This window comes from Pelmatolapia mariae, linkage group LG16_19 (genome assembly GCF_036321145.2).
Source record: "Pelmatolapia mariae isolate MD_Pm_ZW linkage group LG16_19, Pm_UMD_F_2, whole genome shotgun sequence".
In the NCBI taxonomy this organism is placed as follows: Eukaryota; Metazoa; Chordata; class Actinopteri; order Cichliformes; family Cichlidae; genus Pelmatolapia; species Pelmatolapia mariae.
The window spans coordinates 22,520,970-22,546,671 of NC_086241.1; the positions used below are offsets into that span (position 1 = coordinate 22,520,970).

At 40.8% G+C, this 25,702-nt stretch overlaps 3 protein-coding genes across 3 annotated transcripts; all 3 read left to right on the forward strand.

Moving 5' to 3' along the window:
- Positions 1–3,557: 3,557 nt before the first annotated feature.
- Positions 3,558–6,549, forward strand: col8a1a (collagen, type VIII, alpha 1a). Its single transcript, XM_063499225.1, has 2 exons — positions 3,558–3,846; positions 4,604–6,549. Exons 1-2 carry the CDS (start codon positions 3,558–3,560, stop codon positions 6,547–6,549), a joined length of 2,235 nt encoding a protein of 744 aa, XP_063355295.1.
- A 2,974-nt stretch (positions 6,550–9,523) lies between these two features.
- jagn1a (jagunal homolog 1a) lies at positions 9,524–11,280 on the forward strand. The gene is made up of 3 exons (XM_063498850.1): positions 9,524–9,633; positions 10,045–10,097; positions 10,183–11,280. Exons 2-3 carry the CDS (start codon positions 10,057–10,059, stop codon positions 10,643–10,645), a joined length of 504 nt encoding a protein of 167 aa, XP_063354920.1. The 5' UTR covers positions 9,524–9,633; positions 10,045–10,056; the 3' UTR covers positions 10,646–11,280.
- A 71-nt stretch (positions 11,281–11,351) lies between these two features.
- On the forward strand, positions 11,352–25,225 carry tfg (trafficking from ER to golgi regulator). The gene is made up of 8 exons (XM_063499525.1): positions 11,352–11,492; positions 13,436–13,649; positions 13,782–13,865; positions 17,618–17,764; positions 18,542–18,709; positions 18,827–18,973; positions 23,821–23,913; positions 24,020–25,225. The coding sequence occupies exons 2-8, from the start codon at positions 13,466–13,468 to the stop codon at positions 24,409–24,411; spliced, it is 1,215 nt and encodes a 404-aa protein (XP_063355595.1). The 5' UTR covers positions 11,352–11,492; positions 13,436–13,465; the 3' UTR covers positions 24,412–25,225.
- The last annotated feature ends 477 nt before the right edge of the window (positions 25,226–25,702 follow it).

Sequence of the window (25,702 nt, forward strand, 5' to 3'; positions counted from 1 at the left end):
TCACTTTTTATGGTCAAAGAAGTCACCCCCTGCTGGCCATGAGAAAGAATGCAAGATGAAAGCACTTGTGCGTGGCTTTCATTACCTAGATTCAGAGACTGTTTCCATCTCATAAAATATACAAGATGAAGTTTGTGTCTAGCTCCATAACCAGCTTACATTTTTAAAATTTGGTTTGTGATGAAGTTGTGACATTCATGACTTCAACTGCCCATGCAAAGGCAGCGGCTAAACATCAACATGTTTTTGCTCAATGCAGAGGGGCTTTGGAGATAAATGCATGGTTGACTATAGTGTTGGTGTCTTTTACTGAGTGTTCCCACCAAGCTAATTGTTTTAAGACTGCAACTCAAACCTTTCTGTGTCAAAGTACACTCTCCCAAAGCCGCTTGAATGACCATAAACTTCTGCATATGCAATGTAGAAAATACAATTGCAAAGGAAAATACCAATTCCAATTTATAATATTAATATTATTATAGAAAGTCTAATTTTTCTTTACTGTCTTTGAAACAAATATCTGTGAGAGGAGTGTGAACCGAATGACACACGGGTGGCATCTGCCTGGCATGGAAATGAAAAACATAGTTGCTGTTCCTGCTACAAATGATTGCCTGTCAGAGAGTCATCACTGAGGTAGTTGGATTGTTTTACACCAGCACTTCAAGAATTAAACTGTAAATCCTACAGGTGTGAGAAACGGCACAACACGTTACTCACGCCATCATGTCTTCTCACATCTGTGCCACATTTATACGTGACTCCATGTCTGCCATCTGTGTGGACACAGAAGAATGATATTAGCACTTAGTCTGTATAACAGAATCATTTAGAGGCACTTTGTTATAAACCCAGGCTTCTCTCTTTCTGTTTTCTCTAATAACAAGTTGACACTTGGAAATTGCTGCCTAATGTTTATGTCAAAGTCTGAAAGTGGCCTTGGTGTATGAATAAGTCTGTAGGGAGGCAACACCTATGTAGAATAATGTGCTGGAGAAAAGCACGGGAGGTAAAGACAGGAGGTATTTCCATCTCTCTGCAGGCACCATAACAACTCTTTAGTGTTGCTATGTGACACTGAACAGACCTTCGTTGTGTGGTGTCTCTGATCTGCAAGTTTTGTCAGAATATTTCCACCACTTTAAAAACATCTATGCATACACACACACACACACACACACACACACACACACACACACACACACACACACACACACACACACACACACACACACACACACACACACACACATATCCACATACCAGCTCTGAGCTGGGACATACCTGAAGGGCAGTAAAACTGCCACATTTGTTTTCTTTGCTTGTTTCATACATATATGGTGTTTGGTCAAAATCATTACACAGTATTAAATATCCATCACTGATATCACCACTGCAAAAATGCATCTGATTATTTTAATCTAAGAAATATTTTAGGCTCAGTTAATGTCTTTTTTCTAACCCACTCACCCAGCCCTTTTAGTCACACCTTTCAGTCATTACATTTATAATTGTGTGTAACGTCTTCAGGCTTCATGCCACCGATAAGAATAATGGAAACACTGAACAGCTTCCAATTCGCATGGGGGGAAAAAAGAAAGAGTCCCAGTTCTTGTTGAGAGACGTCAGTGGCATCCCTGTGGACTCTTTGCCACGTCTGGCCTCTGTCACCGCAGAAACTTGGTGGACTCTGTTCAAAGGCAAGCTCTCATTGGGGGAGACAGTGGCATTGCCATGTCAAAATCACCAGACAGCTGAGAAAAGGTCAAAATGCAGGAAAGATCCAAAGTGCCGGTGATGAAGAGGACATAAAGGATGTGGTTTAGGATGTGAAGCTAGAGATGAGTTGGCTGTAATAAAATTTGGACCAGGACTGTGTTTGAAGCTGTGCATGGAGTAGGGAAGAGGACTCAGTCTGAGATGAAAAAGATACTTTTAAGAAAGACTGAATCAGATAAGTATATACTCAGAGGAGCAGCTTAAAACCATTTTTATATTCAGTGGAGCCAAGAAAAGTTGCTTTTACTTGCTTTGTTTTTAGTTTTCTGTTTAAAGCAGTTTAAGGTTGAAATAATGGATATACTGAAGGACATTAAAAGGTGGTAAAAGCTGCACAGTTGGGCTTCAACTTTATTCGCTGACAGATAAGTACATCTGTACTGACCTGAATGTAAAATGAACAGATCCTACCTCAGCACACTCAGTCTGAGAGGACAAAACCCGATATAATGGCAACGCATGTAATAGACACACCGGTCTACTGTTTGGATTCCTATTACATGCTTTGCCATTAAGGTTGGAGGCCACAGCTTGTTTTATGTGGATCTTGTAGTCTACTTATGCCAAACACAGGTGGCAGAATCTTTCTCTCTGCCATTTTTGCACGATTATTGAGAATTTTCAGCCTTGTTTAACAGTCCAAGGCACTGTTAAACAAGTGCCAACTCACTGCATACCAGTGAGTTAGCTTACAGGTGGCAGAAATACTTCACCCACTTCTAAAAACAAGATAAAAAACAAATGTTCGCACAAGAGTTACTTCCTCTTAACAATCTTCTAGTTCATTCAGGCTGTATAAATCTCCATCATCATCACAATAATAATAATAATAATAATGTTATAGTATTGCACATGTCACCTCTGCAAATATCCAAGGTACTGCTGTGTTACTGCTTAATTATGATCGTTTCCAGGACATGAACTCTGAGAAAAACTGAGATTCTTTGCTGCAGAAATCCAGACAACTTGTATCAATAGTTTTTAAAAATATGTGGTTTTTATGTAAAAATTGTAAATTTGAGTGTCAAATTTAAACTGCAAAAAGCACAAGTAAAGGGGTATCGAAGAAAAATATTTAGAAAATCGTATTAAAATCATATTAAGCATTTTTATGAATCAAAGGACATATATCATCTTAAAATTTTCCATTTGATTGTTATATTTCATTTGAGCTTTTTTCTTCATAAAACCTGTTTGCTAATTTAAAAGATTTCTTCTAGGAGAGTAAAAATAAGAGATCTGAAGATCAAGTGTAATATTAGGACATTGAAGGCATTTATCATTTTTTGTTTAATGAAAAAAATGTTTCTAGAGGGTCATAATAATGATTGTACTTTTCTAGAATATCCTAAGTAAAATTGTCAAACCTAATCACTTTTTTAATGTTAGGCTTGGCTGCTAACTGCTGAGCTGCAAAAGGAATAAAATAGCCTAGCTTTTTGCCAAGCTCACTTCCCTAATCTATTGTGTTTCTCCTTATCGAGATGGTCCTGAAAACAAATTAAAAACTCAAACTTTTTGTCTGCCAATAACAGTGTTATATCTGAGGTACTGAGACTCACGTCAGGTGCAAGTCTATTGTCCCTTTGTATATCCAGCAGAGGGAGACAGAGTGTGGTTGTACACTGCCTCCACTTTGCAGATAGAGCTATCCACTTGAGGTTCATGGTATTGCAAAAAATACTTATCTGCATACCATCAAAAAAAAAAAAAAGTTGTAAAAACATCTGGAGCTTCATCATATCTTGTCTTCTCTACCCACCATACAGGCCTTGGCCATGCCTCCCCTCCTTGCCCCCCTCTTCCTGCTACAGCTTGTAGTTCTTACCTTTGTGAGTGGAGGAGCATACTACGGTCACAAGCAGCATCCTCAGCCATACCAACCGATGCAGCATATCCAACATATTGGCATGGGCAAAGGTGGCTTCCCTCAGCAGCAGTACCTAGGCAAAGACATGCCCTATTTGCAGTATCCCCATTACAGCAAGGAGCTCCCACCAATGCCCATGCACAAGGGAAAGGAAAATGCTCATAAGGGGGGAAGCTACAATGGTGGCAAAGACAAAGGTAAGAAAACAGTTTTAAAGACCTATACCACCAAGTTTAGCAATGCATACATGTGGATTTTGAACCTCTACTATTGAGCTAAAGAATGACCAGTAAACAGATGTCTCTTAAGTTTATAATATAAGTACTTAGTTACACGGTACTATGAAAAGGTCTTGAGTCACCCCTCATTTCTTTACATTTTGCTATGAAAATGGAAATAGATGCAGCAGTTTATTGAAGCATGTACAATCATGAATCGAAATACACTATATAAGGCAAAAACAGAGTTTGTACATTGGAAGTCAGTGTGGGTGGAAGTCAGTATTTGGCCTCCTTTATTTTTCAACACAGCCTCAACTCTCTCAAAAAAGATTTCTTGTAATTTCTCCACGTAATCTGCAGGAATAGTTCTCCAGGATTCTTGAAGGACATTTAAAGCTCTTCTTTATATGTTGGCTGCCTTTTGATCTGTTCTCTGTCAAGATGATATCACACCTTTTTACCTTTTTGTTCTTCACTTTTCCAGTTTCCTCAAAATTTTAAGGGACACACTGCACACCACACCAAGTTTTCAGGCCTTTGGGAATCAACTTGTTGCTGCAAAAATACTATTTTATATCTGCCAACCTGTCATCATTGGCATTTTTATATTAAACTAAAGAAATTGAAACAAATCTTCATTTGTATGTGTCATTTTAAAACTTTATAAACAATATGTGTCTGTGAATTTTTAGATTTATTATTTCTGTGTGAATAATGTACCAATTTCTCACAGGCCAGACAATTCCTAGTGGTGCTGAGGGAATTCCCCAAGGAGAGCCAGGCCCTGCTGGCCCACCTGGGCCACCTGGACCAGAGGGACCTCCAGGACCTCCTGGGCCTCCAGGGAATGGGTTGCCAGGACCTGCAGGACGGCCTGGACCTCCTGGTCCACCGGGAATTCCAGGAGTTGGGAAACCAGGTTTTCCTGGGCTTCCTGGAAAACCTGGAGGAACTGGTATTGATGGCCCTCAAGGAGAAATGGGCCCTAGGGGTGAAGAAGGACCACCAGGACAGCCAGGGCCTCAAGGACCCCCAGGACCACCTGGACTTCCAGGAATAGGTAAACCAGGTGTTCAAGGTTTACCAGGTCAAATGGGGCCCAAAGGTGAGCCAGGTCACAAAGGTCTTCCAGGTTTACCAGGACTGCCGGGACCTAAAGGAGACAAAGGGATGGGGCTGCCGGGACCACCTGGACACAAAGGGCTTCCAGGGCTCCCTGGGCCTGCTGGTCCAAGAGGATTGCCTGGTTTTGGTAAACCTGGATTGAATGGCACACCAGGACAACAGGGACCACCAGGGGAAAAGGGACATCCAGGACATCAAGGGCCAGCTGGACCACCAGGTGAAAAAGGACAGCCTGGCCCAGAAGGTCTACCTGGTCAAGGGAAGCCAGGTCAAAATGGTCTACCAGGACAACCAGGCATGCCAGGTGTGAAAGGTCATCCAGGACCACCAGGTTTGCCAGGAAAGCCAGGATTGCCAGGACTTGGTAAACCGGGACTCCCAGGACCAAAGGGTGATAAAGGTATGAGTGGGCCACCTGGATCACCTGGACCAAAGGGAGATAAGGGTTACAGCGGTCTACCTGGTATGCCTGGACCTTCTGGACCAAAAGGTCCTGAAGGTCATCCAGGTCCTACTGGACCCCCAGGGCCTATGGGTGCACCTGGTCCTAAAGGAGACTGTGGAGAAGAAGGACCTAAAGGTTTTGATGGAGCCCAGGGTGAGCCTGGTCCTCAAGGGTTACCTGGAAAGGATGGCCTGCCAGGAGACCAGGGAGAGCCAGGACCAAGAGGCCCACCAGGACCAATTGGTGCCAAAGGAGACATTGGACCTGAAGGTCTACCTGGTGTTCCTGGTTCTTCAGGACCTCCTGGTCCCAAAGGAGAAAGAGGTGAACCAGGTGAAGTGGGACCACAAGGCCCTAAAGGAATCCCAGGAATGGATGGTGCAGCAGGACCAATTGGACCCCCTGGTCTTCAAGGACCAAAAGGAGATTATGGTCCTCCTGGTCCACCAGGCATTGCAGTTGAAGGAGGTCCAGGTCTACCTGGTTCCATAGGACCCCCAGGAAAAGAAGGTCCATCAGGACCCCCTGGGCAACGAGGTCTGCCTGGCCCTCCTGGACCACCAGGTCCACCTGGAATACCTAGTGTGTCACCTGAAATGGCAGGAGTGCTTTCTGAGATGGGCCCAAGACTAGACGGTGTTAAAGCTGGAAGTTATGGCAAGAAGGGCAAGTATGGAGGCAATGGGGCAGAAGTAATGGGTCCCAGTGGGCTGGAAATGCCAGCATTCACAGCTATAGCAATGACTCCGTTTCCACCTGTCGGCACTCCAGTCATCTTTGACAAGCTTTTGTACAATGGTCGCCAAAACTACAACCCCCAGACAGGAATTTTCACTTGTGAAGTACCTGGCATTTATTACTTTGCCTACCACATTCATTGCAAAGGAACTAATGTTTGGGTCGCTTTAATGAGAAACAATGAGCCCGTAATGTATACATATGATGAATACAAAAAGGGTTTCCTAGACCAAGCATCAGGGAGTGCAGTATTACCTCTACAGCTAGGGGACACTGTGTATATTCAGCTGCCCTCAGATCAGGCTTCAGGACTTTATGCTGGACAGTATGTGCATTCCTCCTTCACTGGGTACTTGTTATATCCAATGTAAAACCACAAACTGCAGAGAGAGAGGCTTTGGTAAGAAGAACACAAGTGCTTATTTTTGTATGACATAAAACACAGATTACCTTACATTAAGCTTACTTTTAATGCAAAGTCAAAGCAAATAGTCTCGTCAACAGACAAGACAAGATAAAATATTTTAAAGAAGATATTAAATCTGGCAAATTAAATCTGTACGAAGCCAAAGAGATGGTTTAATTGGGAGAGCAAAAATCTTTCTTTTACAGCACTGGATGGTATAAAAGAATGTAAAAAAGAAAAAAAAAACAGAATTTAGAAATGGCTACAAAGGTACTTTCATACACGACTTTTAAGAGTGGAAGTTATTAGTATAAACATAGAAGGGAAGTATAAGTAAATGAGGGTAAAAAGAGATGGTATAATGATAGTCACACTGTTGCAGCTGTGTCAGATTTGGTCCCTGTATGTCTTTAAAATTGGCAGCTACCCCATGTGGCAACATATAATGTGAAAGTATAAAATAGTAAGATAGCATTCATTTCAACAGGAAATCTTTTTTTTTGCATGCATATATTTGTATAATCAATGACTTTTCTCTATTGATAACAATAAGTATGAAAAAAAATCTCTTTCAAATGAGAGTTCAGATTGGAGCAATGAAGTTTGCATTACAGCAGTCTGCACATTGCCATGTTTTATTTTTGTTTTTGTTTTTTTAGAGAAATACATTTCTATTTGTGTTGGTATCTACGTTGGGTTGCAGAGGACTAAACTTGGGGGTAAAGATCATTTTAATTCTAATTTTCAGTAGACTGGACTGTTAAGAACAAGACTTGAGTGAAGGAATTGTATGTATAAGGGACGACTGGCACCGGTTGGTGAGCTGAAACAGCAGTTAGTGTACTCTTCTTTAGAAAGACGCTACACAACGCATAGATTGTCAAAATTAAGTCAATAACCTGAGTGTGTTGCTGGCTGATTATTGCTCTTGAGTGAGGTTTAAAGTTTAAGAACGTATCATAAGTTTTATGTTTTATTTTTGTGAGGTAGGTTTGTGGTTACTGTGCTGTATTAGAATTGGAAATAGGACACAGTTTTGCTCTGATCTATTAAAACCACTCAGTATATTCTAATAAATATTGGTACACTATCGTCATAAAATTTCACACTTAACAAAAATTCTTTATCACCAACTAAACAGTTGAATTATATGTCAGTGTTACGTGAAAACAAACACAAAGTTGCATGTTTACAGACGGTTTATAGTGAAAAACAATACTCCACAGCCAATCCCATTGATAGGTAACAAGTCTCTGAACTACAAGTCGCTGAGTCTGAGTCGTCCTTTAAAGTCAAAACCGGTGTTACCCGTTAATATTTTTATTTACTGCTTTTACATAAAAATCAACTGATTATATTCTTTGACTGTTTTGCAGGCCATATTATTTTTTCCATAGAAGCATATCACAGTGCATTATAGTTGTTATGAGTATAATTACAAATAAGATGGCATAATATGTGGAACACAGTTTATAGATGTTTAAAAGAGTGATAACCAAATTAAGTTTCCTGTATCTGCAGTGTGTTTCCTTTACATGTTTTTCTGTATTCATTAATGGACTTAAAGCAAGTGTTGAATGCTGCAGCAATTGATTAACAACAGTTATGTCATTAATTTATTATTATTATTGTTGTTATTGTAATTTTTACTGCTGATGACTTGCATGCAATAAACAGCAAAAAAAAAACACGGGAAATGAAAATGACTTTGGTGCCAATATTGTCATTGTAATCAAATTATGTGTATCAATGTTTCAAGTTTGTTGTTATTGTCTGTGATGTTTTTCTAAATAAAAATTGTTTGATTAAAAGAATTGCCACATATATCATCTTGAGCTTCGCTGAAACCCGTTTGACTAAAGCTGTTATGGCACATTTAAAGAGCAAACAATAAGAAAGCACTGGAAGACTCCTTAGTAAAAAATTTGATAGGACTGTCACACATATCTCATTAAACTCCTGTTAAATAATGTTAAATCCACCAACTTGATAATATTCCATTATGCAAAGCAGGTGAATGGCAGTAAGCACTAGCCATAGTAGCAGTATTTATTCATTAACCCAAGACAACATATGTCATGAAACATTTCTTAATTCTTTGTTTTCAGAAAGCAGTTTATATTTAAAAGGACAAATGAACAACAAGAGTGTCATATCCTTTGTCTATCCTTGAAAATTTGTATTTTATTTTTAGAAGAGATCAGAGGGAGTTTGAAGAGAAATATGAGTTAAAAAAAAAAATCACACTGCCATTCACTTAACACCTCCATGAGATCTGGTTTTATAGGCTTAACATATTTGACCCACTTGACCCTCATGGTTTAATAAACTTTACATCATATAAATATAATTTACTAAATGTAGCCATGCATATATCAGGATGCCTAAAGTGTATTCATCAAGAACTGTTGCCTGAAAATCAATATCGATATTAAGTATGCTTTGTAGCACTGAATTTCGATCTAATAGTGTGATTTAAAAACAATAAAACAAACAAACAAACAAAAACACAGAGGCAGGGTACACTCTAGACAGGTTTCCAGTCTGTAAATATTTATTTACATTTATATTAAATAATTTATATTTAGATAATCAATCATTATATGCTTAAAATGAATTAAATGAACGTATACTAATCAAGTACACTTCATTTGACCAAATTCAATTCAATTTGACATTTTCAATTGTACATATGTAGCAAAATTACCTGAAAATTTTACATGTAAACAAATTTCTTAAAGTCAGCATCTTTTTCGTTTTTGCAGAAAAACATTTTAAAAAATGGTATTTTAGCCCTGTAGAGTGGCGACTAATTATGCTTAATCAACTTAATTAACTTAATCAATACTACCAAATAAAGAGTATCAGATAACAGAACTATTGATTGTGACGTGAAAAGAAGATGCTGATGCTGCCGAGGGCTGTCGGTCGTCAGTGCGCATGCTTAAAGCTGTCGTTGATGTTCACTCAGTCAGCACATCTCCTTTGGATAGAAATTTAAACAAGGAGCTCGGCCAAACGTGGAAAAAGTCAGGTGTAAGCATCATCGGTAAGCCACGTTCACTCTGCTACTATCGTTACTGGTGATAACAAATAAATAAATAAAAATGCTAGACTAACGTACAAAACGTATCTGTGCAAAGTAAACGCTAAACTAGGTTAGCCAGCAGCAGCTAATGCTTCAAATCCCAGCCTACTAGTCTGCGCGAAAACGGCCGTTTTCTGTTTAAATCGCTGTTTGCATCATGTTGTGAGAGCTGGGAAACGGTGACGTTTATTATTATTATGGCTGAATCTGTCTCCTCTATTATCTTTCTCATCACGGTGTCCTTGCATTTACCAGGCTGATTATTCGCACACTGGGACATTAGCAGGTTAAATCTGTCACATTTTTTTAGGAGTGTATGCTCTTTGGTTGCAGTCATTTGCATGTTACATTATTTGTCTTGTGCATTAACAGATTTCTCCAAACATGAAAAACAAACTAAGGATGGCCCCACAGTACCAGATGAAGCAAGTATCTATGTTTGGCATTTGTCAATAAATATGAACATTGTCTCTGAGTTGCAGTCTGATGGTCTGTTTTTCTCTTTTGCAGCGCTTCCCTGAAGTCAGAGATACGGAAGTTAAACGTGGTCCACTTTCTCATCTGGCTGCTGGTGGCCGCGCAAGTGACCGTCAGCCACTTCAACATTGTGTCACAGGACACTGTGTCCATGCCGTACCAGTGGGAGTACCCCTATCTGCTCAGCATCTTCCCTCTGCTCTTCAGCAGCCTGTCCCTCCCAAAGAACAACATCAGCTACCTGGTCCTGTCAATGATCAGTGCAGGGCTGTTCTCTTTTGCACCTCTTATATATGGTAGCATGGAGATGTTTCCTGTAGCAAAGCAGCTCTTCCGTCAAGGAAAAGCCTTCCGCTTCATTTTTGGCTGCTCTGCAGTGACTGCTGCGTACATCGTTATAGTGGTTGCTGCTCAAGTGCACGGCTGGCAGTTGTACTACATGAAAAAACTGCTGGATTCATGGTTTGATGCTACTCAGGAGAAGAAGAACAAATAATGGAGGGGTTTTTTTTTAAAGCTGTGAATGGACAAAACTTGTGTTTTTCATTTTATTTTATTTTATACATGAGTTATGTCTCCTTAGTCTTCATGATTATGTAATATGATTAATCCTGCATCCCTGATTTTCATTTAAAGCTAATGATTGTTCATTTCAATAAACTTATTTATTTAAAGCAGCAGATTGATTTCTTGCAAACACAGTTAGGCTGGGATTGGGATCCAAAGCACCAGCGATAAAAATGGAGTCCAGTCACTGTGACTTCAGCCCTTCTCCAATCAAAGAAAAAAAGAATAATGTTGGTGTCTCTCTCAAAAAAGTCTTCCTATGATTTAAAGAAAATGTGAAGTTCATACTTAAAGTATTAAAGCAATTATTCATACACACACACACTTACAAACTGTTAAACAATATGCTTTGCCATGTGTTTATTTGTTCAGTATGTTAAGTCTACCTCTTATGATATTTTCTTGTTTGGTTTTTGTAATGGGCACGTTCACAGTATCTGCATGCACTGCTGTGTTTAAGATATTCTGTTGCAGCACGAAAACACCAGCTTCGCTTTACTGCAGGCTCTGTGCGTGCTTAGCTATCCGGTGTTCAAAATGTAAATAAATAAACGCTGCTCAACATGATGGCTGAAATTCTGTGAAGGCTCTCAACGCACTTTGTTCCAGTCGGTCTGCGGCTGCGCACACTGAATGCCACGTACTGGTTGACGTTGACAGTCTGGAGGACACTTCCTGATGCTGCTGCCCGGGTCTAGCTAGGCTAGCTAATAGATTAGATTTTCACGGTTTGGGGAAACCCGTGAAATACATCGTGGTCAAGTCGTCTGGTTCAGGTATAAACATGACTTCGAGTTATGTTATAATTTAACTACAAAGCAGTTTCTATGCTATTACGTACTGTTGTGGTGCTAGCTAGCTACGCAGGGAGCTAACGCTACGCTAGCTCGTCCAAACAGGTGTCGAGACTGATACAGAGGGAGTTGTTTAACAAAAGATTCGTCAATTAACTGATCTGATCGAGTCTATGTAAGGTGAAGTAGGGAAATTATCAGTTTATACCTTCTTACCTAGCTCTATTATAGGTAGAGCTGTTAAAAGTTACACAGGAAACAGATTGTTGACGACTCATTGTCATAAAGTAAAAGCTAAGTGTTATTATTCCAGCTTTTTCAGATATACATCAGGAAATTAAACAGATTATTCATTTTTTAAGTGTACGTAACGTATACAGTAAACACTGCAATGGCAGTGGTGAAACGGCCTAATAAGCGTTAGCAGTCAGTCCTGTTTGTTGATGGGCCACTGATAGATGACTGCGACTTTTGCTATTATATAAAAGTTTTACTTTCGCTTCTGTGATATTTTAAGATTTATTTCCAGAGCTCTAGAAATTAACTTGATAGACTCCGTTTCGGTTTAATTTTATCCCAGTCGTACTCATTGAATGTTACTGTACGCTAAACGTTAGCTACCACCCAATCCCTAGCATCCAGCCAATTACTCATCTGGCCCGGACAGAAAGAGTATATTGCTAAGCTTACAACATCAGGAGGTAACGTCAGAGTTAATCCAACTCGTGACTGTACACGAACGATGAGGTTTACGTTAACTTTACACAGTGTGTAAACCCCACCTTGTTTGATGAGTGCAGGCCTCTTATTACAAACCCCCCCCCCCAAGAAATATCCGTTTTACCGGTATGTTATGAGTAAAATGGGTTTTAATTTGCGATTACTTTGTAATCATTTATATGATTCGCCAAATGGCTTTGAAAGCTTTTTTCTCCTATCAGAAGAGATGATATTTTGGGTCAAAGTCTACAAGGTCGTCTGTTATTCTATAGCCTGTGCCACCTCACATGAAGATGTTTGACCCTTAGACTCTGGAGTGACATGGTTTTGTTGCTTTGTTTGATTAAATCATTTAAGTCAAGGGAGGAGTGCTCCTGTTCTGTGTGTAATCCCAAACAGGCCTCAGTCAACATTAAGAGAGTTTTGTGACAGTGAAGACAAGCTGTTAATTTTGGCATATTAATGTAATCATAGGACTGTTCTCACAGCAGCTGACCTGTTGACCTACTTATTCTGACCTAGCATTTTCCACAGTTTTAAAAAGGGCTTAATTAATAAATATATATTCTGTTCTGTAAGATAGACATACATGTCGCTTTGAATGCCATGCACAGTTATTGCTGTTCTTTTAACTGTCATTTTGCTGACTAGTGGTGTCCTGGCACTGCAGTATGCATACCTCCTAAGTAGTTTTTGCGCTCTGATGTTCACGCAGTTAAAAAAAAAATGTTATGACACATTTTTCCATGTTACTGTTTTTAGCCTGCTCCTACTATTCTAGCTTTTTCAATAAATTTCCATTTGAACCCTGCAGAGAAGAGATTATAAAAATTAATGCAAATAAACTGCCTTGGTGTGTGATATGTTTTGCTTTTCACGCCAGCTTTATTTACACATGCAGTTTGGGAAGTTTCTGGATAGTTTCCCAGCAGGGAATGATTTAAGAGGGTAAAAAGGAAATAAAAATATAATGTGGCGCAATAATTGTTTTATCTGAATTAGCCTTTGATAATCACTAAAAACTGTAGAAGAAATCGTAATTGCAAATCAAATTTGAGTAATTATACAACCCTACTTGGTACTAAGGAGCTGGAAGGTTAAAGAGTGGCCAGTGTTCAGTGGGACTGTGTGTCACCCCCTGTTGGGTAATGCCTAGAAGGGTTCAGGGCTGCACTGAAATTGTGAACACCTCTACCTTTGTCAAGTGCTGGGAGCAGAAGAGGTCAGACGGCACCATGAACGGCCAGCTGGACCTGAGCGGGAAGCTGATCATCAAAGCCCAGTTGGGTGACGACATCCGACGCATTCCCATCCATAATGAAGACATTACCTATGATGAGCTGGTGCTCATGATGCAGCGTGTCTTCAGGGGAAAGCTGCAGAGTAACGACGAGGTCACTATCAAATACAAGGATGAAGGTGAGTCAGGACACAGAAAAGGCCTGTGAGGGTGACAAGTGTACTTCATGATGGTAATCTTAGCATATTTTGTTTGAAAGTGACAATCTGCTGTACAGTTAATCATCTTTTGTTCCCATTTCCTGTTTACAGATGATGACCTCATTACCATTTTTGACAGCTCTGACCTCTCATTCGCCATCCAGTGTAGTAGAATACTCAAACTGACTTTGTTTGGTAAGAAATTAACACATTTCCTCTTACGGACTGTATGCATGTTTTTGCCTTGATGAATTCAAGGCTGTAGATCAGGGGTCCCCAATCCCAGTCCACGAGGGCTGGTGTCCCTGCAGGTTTTAGATCTCACCCTGGGTCAACACACCTGAATCACATGATTAGTTCATTACCAGGCCTCTGGAGAACTTCAAGACATGTTGAGAAGGTAATTTATCCATTTAAATCAGCTGTGATGGATCAAGGACACATCTAAAACCTGCAGGGACACCAGCCCTCGTGGACTGGGATTGGGGACCCCTGCTGTAGATGTTTAGTCTCTTACTTCAGCTATTACAGCAGCCAGTCACTGGAGGGCAGTCTAGCTTATTTTTCCACACAGCAAACCTCAGCTCGTTACTGTCCAAATGAAAATGATCTACACTCCCTTCTGACTAATTTGTTTTGGAATTGCTGTTTCTTAGCACCGATTTAACAAACAAACACTATGACAGGTAGTAGATGTGTGTATTTTGTACCAGTTATTCTGGACAGAAAATAGCTTGGAGCAGGTTCGAACCAGAGCCTCTGCAAAGACCTTATAGCTTATGGGTCGCCACCTCAACCTGTTGGGCTAAACCATTGCCCCGCCCAGATAATTCCACAGTCATTCAATAGCTCAGCAGGTGTAACTCGCTGAATAATCAGTTACCTGACCAGCCAATATGCCTCACCCTAACATGTTATTCGGGCCTTGTTGCTGTCAGTAGTAAAAACATTGTGATGAAATTTCTGGGATTTTGTAGGACTTAGTATGTTAGTTTTCCCAAAGTATGATTAAGATAAGTGAAATGGTAAAAAAGTGGACTTTGATCAAAGAGGTGTACTCAACATTGAGATTAATGGGCTTAGGCGAGTTTGTTTTGTTTGCGAGTTTATTCTTTCTTTTCTCTTTTTGTTTTAACTGGGCTACATCCATCCATCCATCCATCCCTTTTTCAGTGCGGGGTTACAAGCAGGCAACAGGCAGGGTTCACCCTGGACATGTTGCCAGCCTATCACAGGGCCCTTGGCTATTTCGCTATAATATATCACTATAGTAAATATGCTGAACACATAACCTTAAGCAGGTTATGTTCATTTCAAATCAGCTGTATGCATCGTAATTTTCCTAATTATTTTTTTCCCAAACATCAAGCTCAGAGTATGATTTAGCTGTTATTCCTCACTGAAGCAGAAGGATTGGAGTTTTAGGTTTAAGAAAGCCTGGCTGTGTCGACCATGCTTTTGCCGTACACGTTTTAGCCTCATTGTTTACAGGTTTGTGGTTAATAGGAGGCTTAAGATTTAAATTATACATTTTATTTGTAATATTTAATATTTTACAATCGTAATAGTCAATCTGTAGTCCCACCCTCCCCTATTGCCACTTGCTTTGGATAGTGATTGAAAGGATGAGACTGCAGATAGAAGTGTTCAAAATGGGTTCCCTCCCTTAGTGGTGGGGTGAGGAGCTCAGTCTCTTTTTAGGATGCCTCTGAGGTGTTTCCAGCATGCCCAACTGGTAGAAGATCCTAGGACATGCTGAAGAGATGATGGCCCTTGCTTTACTTGAGAACACCTCAGTGCCCCCTTGGAGAACTGGATAGAGAGGTCTTAGACCGTTAACTCAGATTAGTAGTAGAAAATTGATGAATGCATGGAAAAAAATGTTTTTAAATCCATAATGAAACACTACATATAAAAATGCATTTTTTAAAATGGGCCATCAGTTAATTATTCTTATGTCTAAGGAAAAAAGGTACACTTTCGCTTATACTGAAGTGTATTGATAATCCTTGCTGACTGAAATGTATATGATCAGATATGCTACATTTTCAGATTTATTTTTCTTTCAGTCACAGCAAAGCTGTATATTAATGCTAGGCGGTAAGAGAAGAAATATTCTGAGCCTGTGAAAATTTAAGTTGATTCTTTCACTAATCAAACTTTCTGGGGCTCCATTTTTACAGTACAGGTGTTTTGTTATTCTGTTAACACAACAACCGAGACTGTGTCCAGTGTTTGGCTTGTGTTTTAGAGGATTGTCTTTCCTGGCTGTAACTAAATAGTGTTGGAGTTTTGTCAGTTTAGAAACAGCATACCAATACCGTTTTTGGGCTCTGGAGATTGGACAGTAACAACCAACAAATATTTGAAGCTTGGAGCACCTGATTGTGCTTCAGTGTCTAACTGCGTGCTTGCTCACTGAATTGTAGACAGGAAGGCATGTCTCATCTGAGTGGACTGTGTAGCAGTACTGTCTATATGTTTTTGTGAAAAAGTTGCTCCAGGGCAATGAAAAGTCAGTAAGTTTTTAGTAGCGATGTGAACTGAAGTGTGTTAAATATCCAATGAACATATTGGAATAGTTATGATTGGCTTAAGCTTACTTTAAGTCAAAGTCCAACTTTGGGGTGTTTAGTATGTAGAACATTACCTACAGCTGCGAAAAAGTGAGACTCGTAACCATAGCAAACCAGCATCAAATCTGTCATTAAAAAACTCTTTCACAATATTAGAAGTGCATCAGCACACATTCTCTACTGTCTAAACTGTGTTAACAACATGATGTTGTTTCCTGCTCTCTGCTCTCAGTCACTCCTGCTGTAGCCTCTATTATTAGGCTGGAAGCTGAAAGATTTTTTTTTTTCTTCTCAAAAAAAAGAGAAAAAGTTGTTTAAGTTCCTACAAATCAAAACAGAGCCCTGGCTCGTAATCGCATGTCTTGACCTCACGTGGAAATTACACCGTCCAACATGTGTTGATATTCAGAGGCAGGGAGAGGAGCTGGAATCCCATGACGGCCTGCGTCTCAGCACAGTGCCTCGTGAGCCCATCCGTCTCTGTTCAGCATTATTCAGTCAGACAGAGAAACTTGTGTGAGAGAGGAATGTGGAGCGACCTCCAGTTCATTCCTTTTGCAGTGGAAATTCACTCTTTGGTCAGTGAGAAGATGTGGTACAGGGCATATAGAGTTGACTATTTTGAAGAGGTTTGTCACATGTTTCCTGCAGATTAGCAGGTTTCACTTTATTGCCAACAACCCGGCTCCATTCTTAGTTAAATGCTTGGCTGTCAGGGTGGGGTGACAGCGATTCCTGCTCAGCTCAGCAGCCGTTGTGAATGGCTTTGTGGAAGTAACCATGTGGTAGATGATCCCAGTAATCCCAGGTATTTAGATTATGGAGCCAACAGATCATCACTCATAACATGCAGATACCTTATTGGCTTCCAAACAACTGGAGTGCAGAAGTCAGATAGTTTTAAATTTACCATTATGTGTTGAGCTATTTTGACTGGCCTCTTAGCTGCCAGGCATTTTTTAATTATTTATTTCCATTGTGATTTTCTGTCCAGTGCATAATATGAAGTTCACCACATGAGTTTATTGTCAGGCGTCAATCCTTATAAACAGTTTTATTAATAAGTCTGGAGGAACTTAGGTGTTTCTGAGAGTGTGAGCCAATGCTGTTTGATTCAGCTGCTGCATTAGAGTCCACTCTGACCCAGATATTCTACTCTCGATTATCATCCAAACCATGATTTATATGACCAGGGAGTTCTAGACAGTAAGATATCACAGTGAATGAGATGCAGTTCCAGTAGTTTACAAAATCGGTGGGAGTTTTGTAGTTTAAAAGTGCTCCACAGGAGCGCTTATGGAGAAGATTTTACTCTGCTTTATTACCTAAATAAATTATCGTTTTCTGATTTCTTCATCTTATTATCTGCAGTTAATGGTCAGCCGCGGCCTTTGGAGTCCAGTCAGGTAAAGTACCTGCGCAGGGAGCTCATTGAGCTCAGGAATAAAGTCAACAACCTCCTTGATACCCTGGAGCCCCCGACAGAGCCTGGTCTGGCTGCTACAGCCCCAGACAGTGGTAAGCACACTCACTCACACAATAGACTATATATAAGCTTGTTATATAATATAAGCCTTTTGCCAAATGCAGTATAGTGTAGTCATAGAAAAAACAATTAAACATGTACACGAATTCATATTATGAACAACTCACTGGGTCATTAGCAACTCTACAACGGGGTGGTTCTGTGATTCTTTTTGTTATAGTTTCTACTTTTAGATCTCTGGGACTCACTATAATCTTGGTAATGTGGACTGCGTGACCTCCTTAACTAATAAAAGTGGTTCATAGTCCACAGTATTGTAGTTGGAGTTATAAGAGCTGTATCCCGCAAAGACATTGGCACCAAACTGAGACGGTTTACTGGAGTCAGTAACTGTTGGATTAATTGAACGCATTTTTTTTTTTTAACAAATATTTGTCTGCAGTTTGACTCTAAATTTGTTACACGCTAGATCAGTCCAGCCCGAGTGTGGTCAATTGCGCCCACATATGCGCACATGTTGAGCAAAAACAAGGTCTCTCTGACTAATCATAGCTGCGACCAAAGCTTTGATATTGTAAGCTGCTACATTAAAAGTTTTTAAAATATTTCTCATTACTTCTTAACAAATATGCTCATATAGTTTTTGGCCTTTAAGGATCAACTGAGTTAAATATAAAAGGGTAATCTGGAAAACTTGCAGTTTGTCAGAAACACCCAGACCCTTATTCGTTTTATTACACTTTTGTCTCCATGGCATCTTAACAAGCTAAAATGTTGTCTTAGCATCACATTTCCTCTTCCCTTTCCAGAATCAGTGGATGGGCGTGAAGGAAAAGTTGTGACAGCTGACCCCACAGTGAAACAGGCCACTCCAGTCAGTGCAGCCAGTATGTCGGCCTTTGATCCATTAAAAAACCAGGATGAGGTCAACAAGAATGTCATCTCCTCTTTTGGCCTGAGCGAGGACCAGGCCCCAGGTAGAGCTGAAGTGCAAATGCTATCTTTGAAAATTGATTGTATTTAATTGTCTAGTTTCTATATCAGGCATCTGTGTCTCTTCTGATCGTCTGTGCATTTGTGTGCCGTTTGTATAGCTCCCCCAGCAGTTGCAGCAGAGGAGCGTTCAGGAACCCCTGACAGCATTGCTTCTTCCTCATCTGCAGCGCCTCAGCCAGGAGTGCCCCCTCAGCCACAGGCTCCATATGCTGGAGTGCAGCAGGGACCCCCAGCAGGCATGGATGGTGAGATGTGTGCACACGCACTTACTGTAGAAAATACACAAATAAAAAAAGCATACAGATCCTTTGACAGAGATATGTGTCCTCCAAAAAAGTAAGCACAGTTACATAATGTCTTTATAAGCACAGGGGTGTCAGAGGCCCTGCAGTGTGGCGGATTAAGCAATTACTTTTTACAGTGGTGCTGTAAACAGAATGTTTTTCCAAATTTGCCACCAAAGTAGCCTTACAAAAATGTGACTGCCTGCTGAGCTACTATGTTGACAAAAGCTCATACAGGAGTATTTCATTTCCAAAGAGTAGTTCTGACTAAAAAAGTCAAAAGTCCTCCCAATCCCAGTTTGTGTTGTTGAACTATTTTTCAATCTACCTTCATTGATTTGAGTTATGTGTGTGTAATCTACCAATAAGTAAAGCTGTAGAGTAGGAAGGATGCACCAACTGTTACTGCTGCCATTGTGGCTCACTAAGCTTTTAGCTTTCATCCTGCCAGAGAAACACAGTAGACCAGAGCTAGTGGAAATTTATGGAATTGAGGAAGATTGTTTGGATCGGAACAGATCAAATGGAGAGAAATATGATTGAATTTAAAAGAGCACACTGGGCCTCATTCACAGTGTGTGTGCACAAATTTGTCTTTAAACGGCGTGTAGGAGCGTTTCACACACAAATGTGGAATTCATCAGTCTTGTCCTTTCACAAATTTGTTTGTACAAAGCAAAAATTACCTCAGAGCACAGGGTGTCAGAGGCCCTGCAGTGTGGGTGATTACAATAACATCCAACAGTGCAGCAACATACACTGCAGGCACAAATGACAAGTAATTTAATTTCTGTCATATTTAACAGTTTTCCAACACAAACCAAAAACCAGGCACATTAAAAAAAAAAGATTATATGTAGCCAAGAAAAGCCTTTAATGTGCTGTTTTCTTTAAACATCTTCTAATAAGCAACGGTTTTGCCTACATGTCACCAGTTCAGGCTAAATGGAAACCACAAACTTTCTTGACACTTGGTGCACATTTGTGATCATGGATCAGTTTTAAAGGCGTACTTTGTTAAAAGCGCTTTCGCTGTCTCGGGTGATGGAGCATTCACTAGCCCAGTTATTGCAGCCTGAAGCTCCTAACCACTTATCTATTTCAGGGCTGGGCTGGAGCAGGATTACACACATGTAATGCATATGTAGCTGATCTTGGGCAAGAATGAAAGCACGCCTTGTGTAGGGCATCACTATTGTTTGCCCTATACAAGCAATATAGGGCCTATAACACTATTATATCTTTTTTTGCACTCACATTAGTGAATGAGCCCCACTGATTTCATTGCATAGGTTGACTGTACTGTGCCTTATGTGTGCTTCACATTGACTTATAATACATTTTTTCCATTTCTCATATTACTGATTATTGCATGTACTCTGACCTTGTTTTTTTGGCAATCAGACCCATTCTGCAGTTGAAATAGCATATTTTTTTTTATAATGACTAATTAACATTTAGTTTAATCTTAAACACAGTGTAACCATGAGCATCCCCATGTAATTAATATTCATCTTTCAGCACGCCTTATCGTAGCTCTCCCTTGGGTGCAGTCTTTAACTCTGAATCATCCTTGATAAAAACAAATGAACAAAACATACCAGGCAGTTTGTTTGGGGGGAAAGTATTTTGTTAACAGAACTACATTCTAGCATCAAGCTCTCAGGGGGATTTGGTTTTACATGCCAATTTGTCTTGTTCTCATTCTCACTCCATATGCAAACTTTTCACTTAACATTTTCTGGCCTAGTTTTTTGTTATAAAAGGCAGCCAGACAGGTGCAGCCACAGAGGTGAAGCATTTTGTATCGTTTCACTTATTGCTGTGAGTGTGCTGGGTTGTTTTTTAGCTTGTGGTTTGGCTCAGCTGAATGTGCAGGCCAGTGGAGCAACGAAATAGCCTCATGTTGCACCCTGTGAGAGCTGTAACTTTCACTCTGAGCAGTCACTCCACAGACTCCTGACCACACCTGCTACGCTGAAGATCAGCACACGAGTTGTATGACTTCCATTTAGCTGGTGGTTTGCGGTTTGGCCTGGTTAGAGCACCAGAACCTATCCAGAGGGCATAATAAGAGTTTAGCTGGTCCAAAAGAGAGAGAGTGGGGATGGTTAGCCAGCAGCAGCAGCAGCACACTATGTTTTATTCAGAAGACCGAACAGAAAGATCAGGATTTTTTTTGTCCTTTTGTCAAAGGAAGATTAAGACAGGAGTCAACTGCTTTGGTCGCCAATATGTAGCCGTGGTCACCAGTAGCATGCAGAGAAGACACTCAGTTGTTCAAAGTAAACGAAAGGTGTTGGTTTCAGAACAAGCCACGACTTTTCCTTTGAAGTCATTCTCCGTTTCTAGTTTGGTTCAAACATTTTAAAGTCAGAATCTTCCATACATACTATGAGTAATCTGCTATTGACCAAAGCAAACGCAAGGAGGGGGCTTTAGTGTATTGTTGTGTCACTGAAGGCCTAATGTGTGGGTGCATCAAACAAAAACGTTTTAGATGTTGTGTAGCTATATACTGGATTTAGGTAGTTATGAGATTCATTCACCACGTCACACGTAGTTAAGCAAACTTTAACCATCCTGCACTCTAACTTTGCTGTGCAGGGAGAAAGCTCCCACAGATAAGAATAACTGTTTAACAGCTGCAGAAATGATCTTCCAAACCCTGTCTTTATGCCCAGCATGCAGCAGGTTGGCATCTTTTCCTTCGGTCGACCCTTTCCCTCACGCTATTCCTGTCCTCGGTTGCAGACTAGTATGAAAGCCTCAAGGCAAATCAGAGCAGCCTGTCAATGCACAAGAGTTTGTAAAACGGTGATCTGTGAGACTAGATGCCAACTGAGCATGTGTGGCCTTTTTAAAAGTAGCCTCAAGCTCACTTTTAATGCAAGCCTAGGTTACTTGTTACCATAAGAATTCTGCTAACAAGATCCATAAGCAGATGGTAAAGATTTTACGCTATCCTTTGATGGACACTTGGCAAACTTTTTTTTACATCTTTGCAAGAAAGAAAGAAACTGTAAACACGTGCGCATGTAACAGTGACTCAGAACAGTTACACGAGACTCTTAGTCAGATGGGCAGATGTGTGTTCGATGTGAAATGTTTATTTAAAAATAGGACCTCATTATTCCTCCTAAAGACAAGTGGAGAGGTCAGCAGGCTTGCAGCCAAAGTGAAAGTCATTCTTCAGCCTACCTATCACATCTTGGTTGACCTCTTGGCTACACTGGAGTGAAATGAACTTCCAGGCAAGAGAGGTCAGACAGCCGTGCATCTTTCCATCTCTGTTACATAACTCTGATGATGGATTACAGGCGAGGAGAACAGGAGAAGCCAGTTTCACACACATGCCTCGCCACACATGTAAGATTCATGTAAGAAGATAACACATGGTTGCCACACCACTGAGGTGTTTATACAGAGACATCAAAGAGGTAGTCTTTCTAAGCATTTAGCTGTCAGGTGTCTCCCAAACCAGTCCAAAGGTTTCAGGCTGAATATTCCAGCAGACATTACTTTGTACTGTATGGAATGTGTTTTTTGTGGAGTAATTTGCCTGGAGCATGTCGTTATATATGGATTTACTTTTGAATGCAGACAGTACAGAACAATCTGATAGGGGCTTAAAATCTCCTTTGAGCTTTCCTTTGGTGTAGATTCTCTAAGAACTGTGGAAAATAAGCACCAGTTTTTACCAGCACTTAATAATCCAGTGAACCCAGCCCTCTTTCATTATGCGTTCTCTGTGCTTTTCATGCGTCGTCACCCTACTTATTTGCCAGGCCAAAGATTTGGGGGTAGTATTTAGGCCTTGTTAAGGGAGAGCACAGTTGCTCGCCAAGTCTTTGCACATTTGCTGAACTCTAAGGCATTCGATGGAAAATGTAATGAACAAATAAAAGTAACAATAACAAAAAGACCTTTCCCTGTCATGAAAGATATACTCCTGATTACTGACTGTATTAAAGGGTGTAGCATGACGATGCTCCAGGTTTAAAGGCCTCGTAAGAATTACTATTTAAAGTAAAGTATTGGGATGATTGGACCTTTAGACTTGATCATTCTCCTCATTTGTCCATAGGCGGTGCAAACCGATGAAGTCACTGTCTGCAAACATAGACGCGTCTTCTTTCTTGCAAAAAAATCCAGGGTTATGTCTCCAAGCCTGCAGTGTTATTCATTTATTTATTTATTTATTTTATGCCTGCTCCTGCACGTGCATGCTTCTCTCTCGCTCGAAGCCAGATTTTACTCTAATGTGCCACAGAGCAATCTCTGTGGGAGATTAACAACAGATACTTCTATCAAAGTGGTTCCAGCTGTTTTCATTAAAGGAGTTGTGTGTTATTCTATCCCAATGCACAGGTGTTTCCGTGAAGATAGTCCCACATGTGTCTGGGGTGGATCAGATAATATTGGATCTCAAAAAAACCAAAGCCAAGTGTAAATGCAACCAAGGGGCTTTCGAGCTGTTGTAAATGCATCCAATTATCTGAGGTCTATCGTAATCTTTAATCCTCCCAAATGTCTGTGGAGGTAGCCTGGTGATAATGGTGGTTAGAATTACACTATTACACCAAAATTAGCTGTTGAAAAGATGCTCTTAAAAAAAAAACCATGAAGCTGATTTGAAAACCAGCTTGCAGTGTTTCGTAGTATAAAGGTTAAACCTCACTGTTCAGTCCAATATTTTCTCCACGCTTGCTGGTGATGAGGATACAAATCCAATAGGCAGTGGTCATATTGCTGTTGGACAAAATTAAATTCTTTGGCACTGATCATGATCGTCCCCACCTCTTCAGGTCAAGTGTACCAACAATACCAAGCTCCAGGTGGATACCCTCCTCAGCAGCCAGGTGCCCCACCGCAGCAGCAGTACGGTATGCAGTACCCTGGTAAGAATAAAAGTGATGCTAGCAGACAAACAGGTATCTGCTGTTCTGTGTAGCCAATTTCTTTTATGTCTGGAGAGAATTAAAGATTCTCTCTCCCCTCTCGCAGCTGGATACAGCCCTCAGCCCGGAGCCCCTCCACAGCCGCAGCAGCAGTTCCAGAACTATGCTCCTCCCTCCTCGCAGGCTCCAGCTCCTGGTGCAGCGCCAGCACCAGGATTCCAGGGTGGGCAGCAGCAGCAGACCCATCCACCTCAGGGAGCCCAGCAGTACCCACCAGGAGCATTCCCACCACAAAACTACACCTCCCAGGCCTCCCAACCTGCTAACTACACCATGCCGCCCAACTCCCAGCCCGGCTCAGGGTTCCAGCCCCGCCCAGGATATACCCCGCCTCCAGGCAACACTGTCACCCCTCCACCTGGAGCTGCCAACCCCTATGCCCGAAACCGCCCCCCTTATGGCCAGGGCTACACTCAACCGGGGCCTGGGTACCGGTAAAATAAGATAGCAGATGTTACTGATCCCATCATCATCCTATATGTGGCTCCAACTGTTTGAAGTGGGTGCAGAAATCTGGTTTACTGCCCTGCACCTTCCCTCTTCCCCTACCCTTGTACAATTATCAAATCCAAATTTAAAAAAGCGCCCCCATCCCGAGTCTGATGGTTAGTGTTTGTACGCTGTCGCTCCAACACACCACTCTGTTCTGGCCCCGGTGTATGCTCCTTGTGTTATTTTTCCCGTCTTTTCCCTCCAGTTCCGCTGTCTGCTCGGCCCTCTTGTGTCTGCCATGGTAAAAAATGTAACCAGTCTGTATGCACACACATGGAAAACCAAAACAGGCTGTTGCACAAACTGTTTGTCCTTTCCATGGTAACGCTTCATTTCGAGAGAAAGATCAGCATTCAGTCTGCATTTACAGCAAAAGTCTCCACATTTTTGTCTTGGATTTCCTCAACATAGATGCGTTCATAAAACACTATCTCGATGAAAAGTTACCCCTTAGTCATGTTTTATTTTATTCTTTTTGATCAATTTCACCACCGTGTCGGTATTAATGATGTGTCAGTGATGGTGGGGTACACTAGCTAAGTGATGGCCTATGGGAGGTATAGATCCCTGTGTCATGAAGAGGACTTTTTTTTGTTTGTTTAGCTTCTAATATCACCTCCAGTAAAGCTAGCTATTCCTTTCTTTCTCTTATCACTGGTTTTTACTAATATCAAATCAAATTGCTCCTTCAAGTGAGATTAGTTGTTTATGTATAAACTGTAACATTTATTTCTCTGACCTAATAAATGATTGAGACCCATTTGGAGTCCCCCCTTTTTTCTTTTTTTTATGTTTTGGTTGTGGTACTCTTGGTCCTGTGATGTCTTGCAGTCTTTTCTTCAACACACTGACTCTCTGTGGTTTTTATGAGTTCATGCCTCTGTTAAGTTTGGCTCGTCTCTTATTGTTCTCCCCTGCCCGGATTTGGAAAACCGTGGTAATGCTGGTATTCCCATTTCATTTTCCTGCATGTGGGATGTGGTTAGCCTTTCATGTCAAACTGTCTCAGTGAGTGAGAGGAACTGAGCGCACCGAGCTAATAACATTTAGACAAGGGTGTGTAATATTTCTCACCACCTGGTGCGTGCCAGACTGAGATTGCTTTCTAGAGGTCTTTGTCCACTGTAAATGATCCGCAGTTATTGATAGCACAGTGTTGGGGTTTTGTGTCTGCCTCTGTTACAACAATGATGCCAAGCATGCTCATGTGTGCAAAGCTGATGTCGCAATGAGTTGC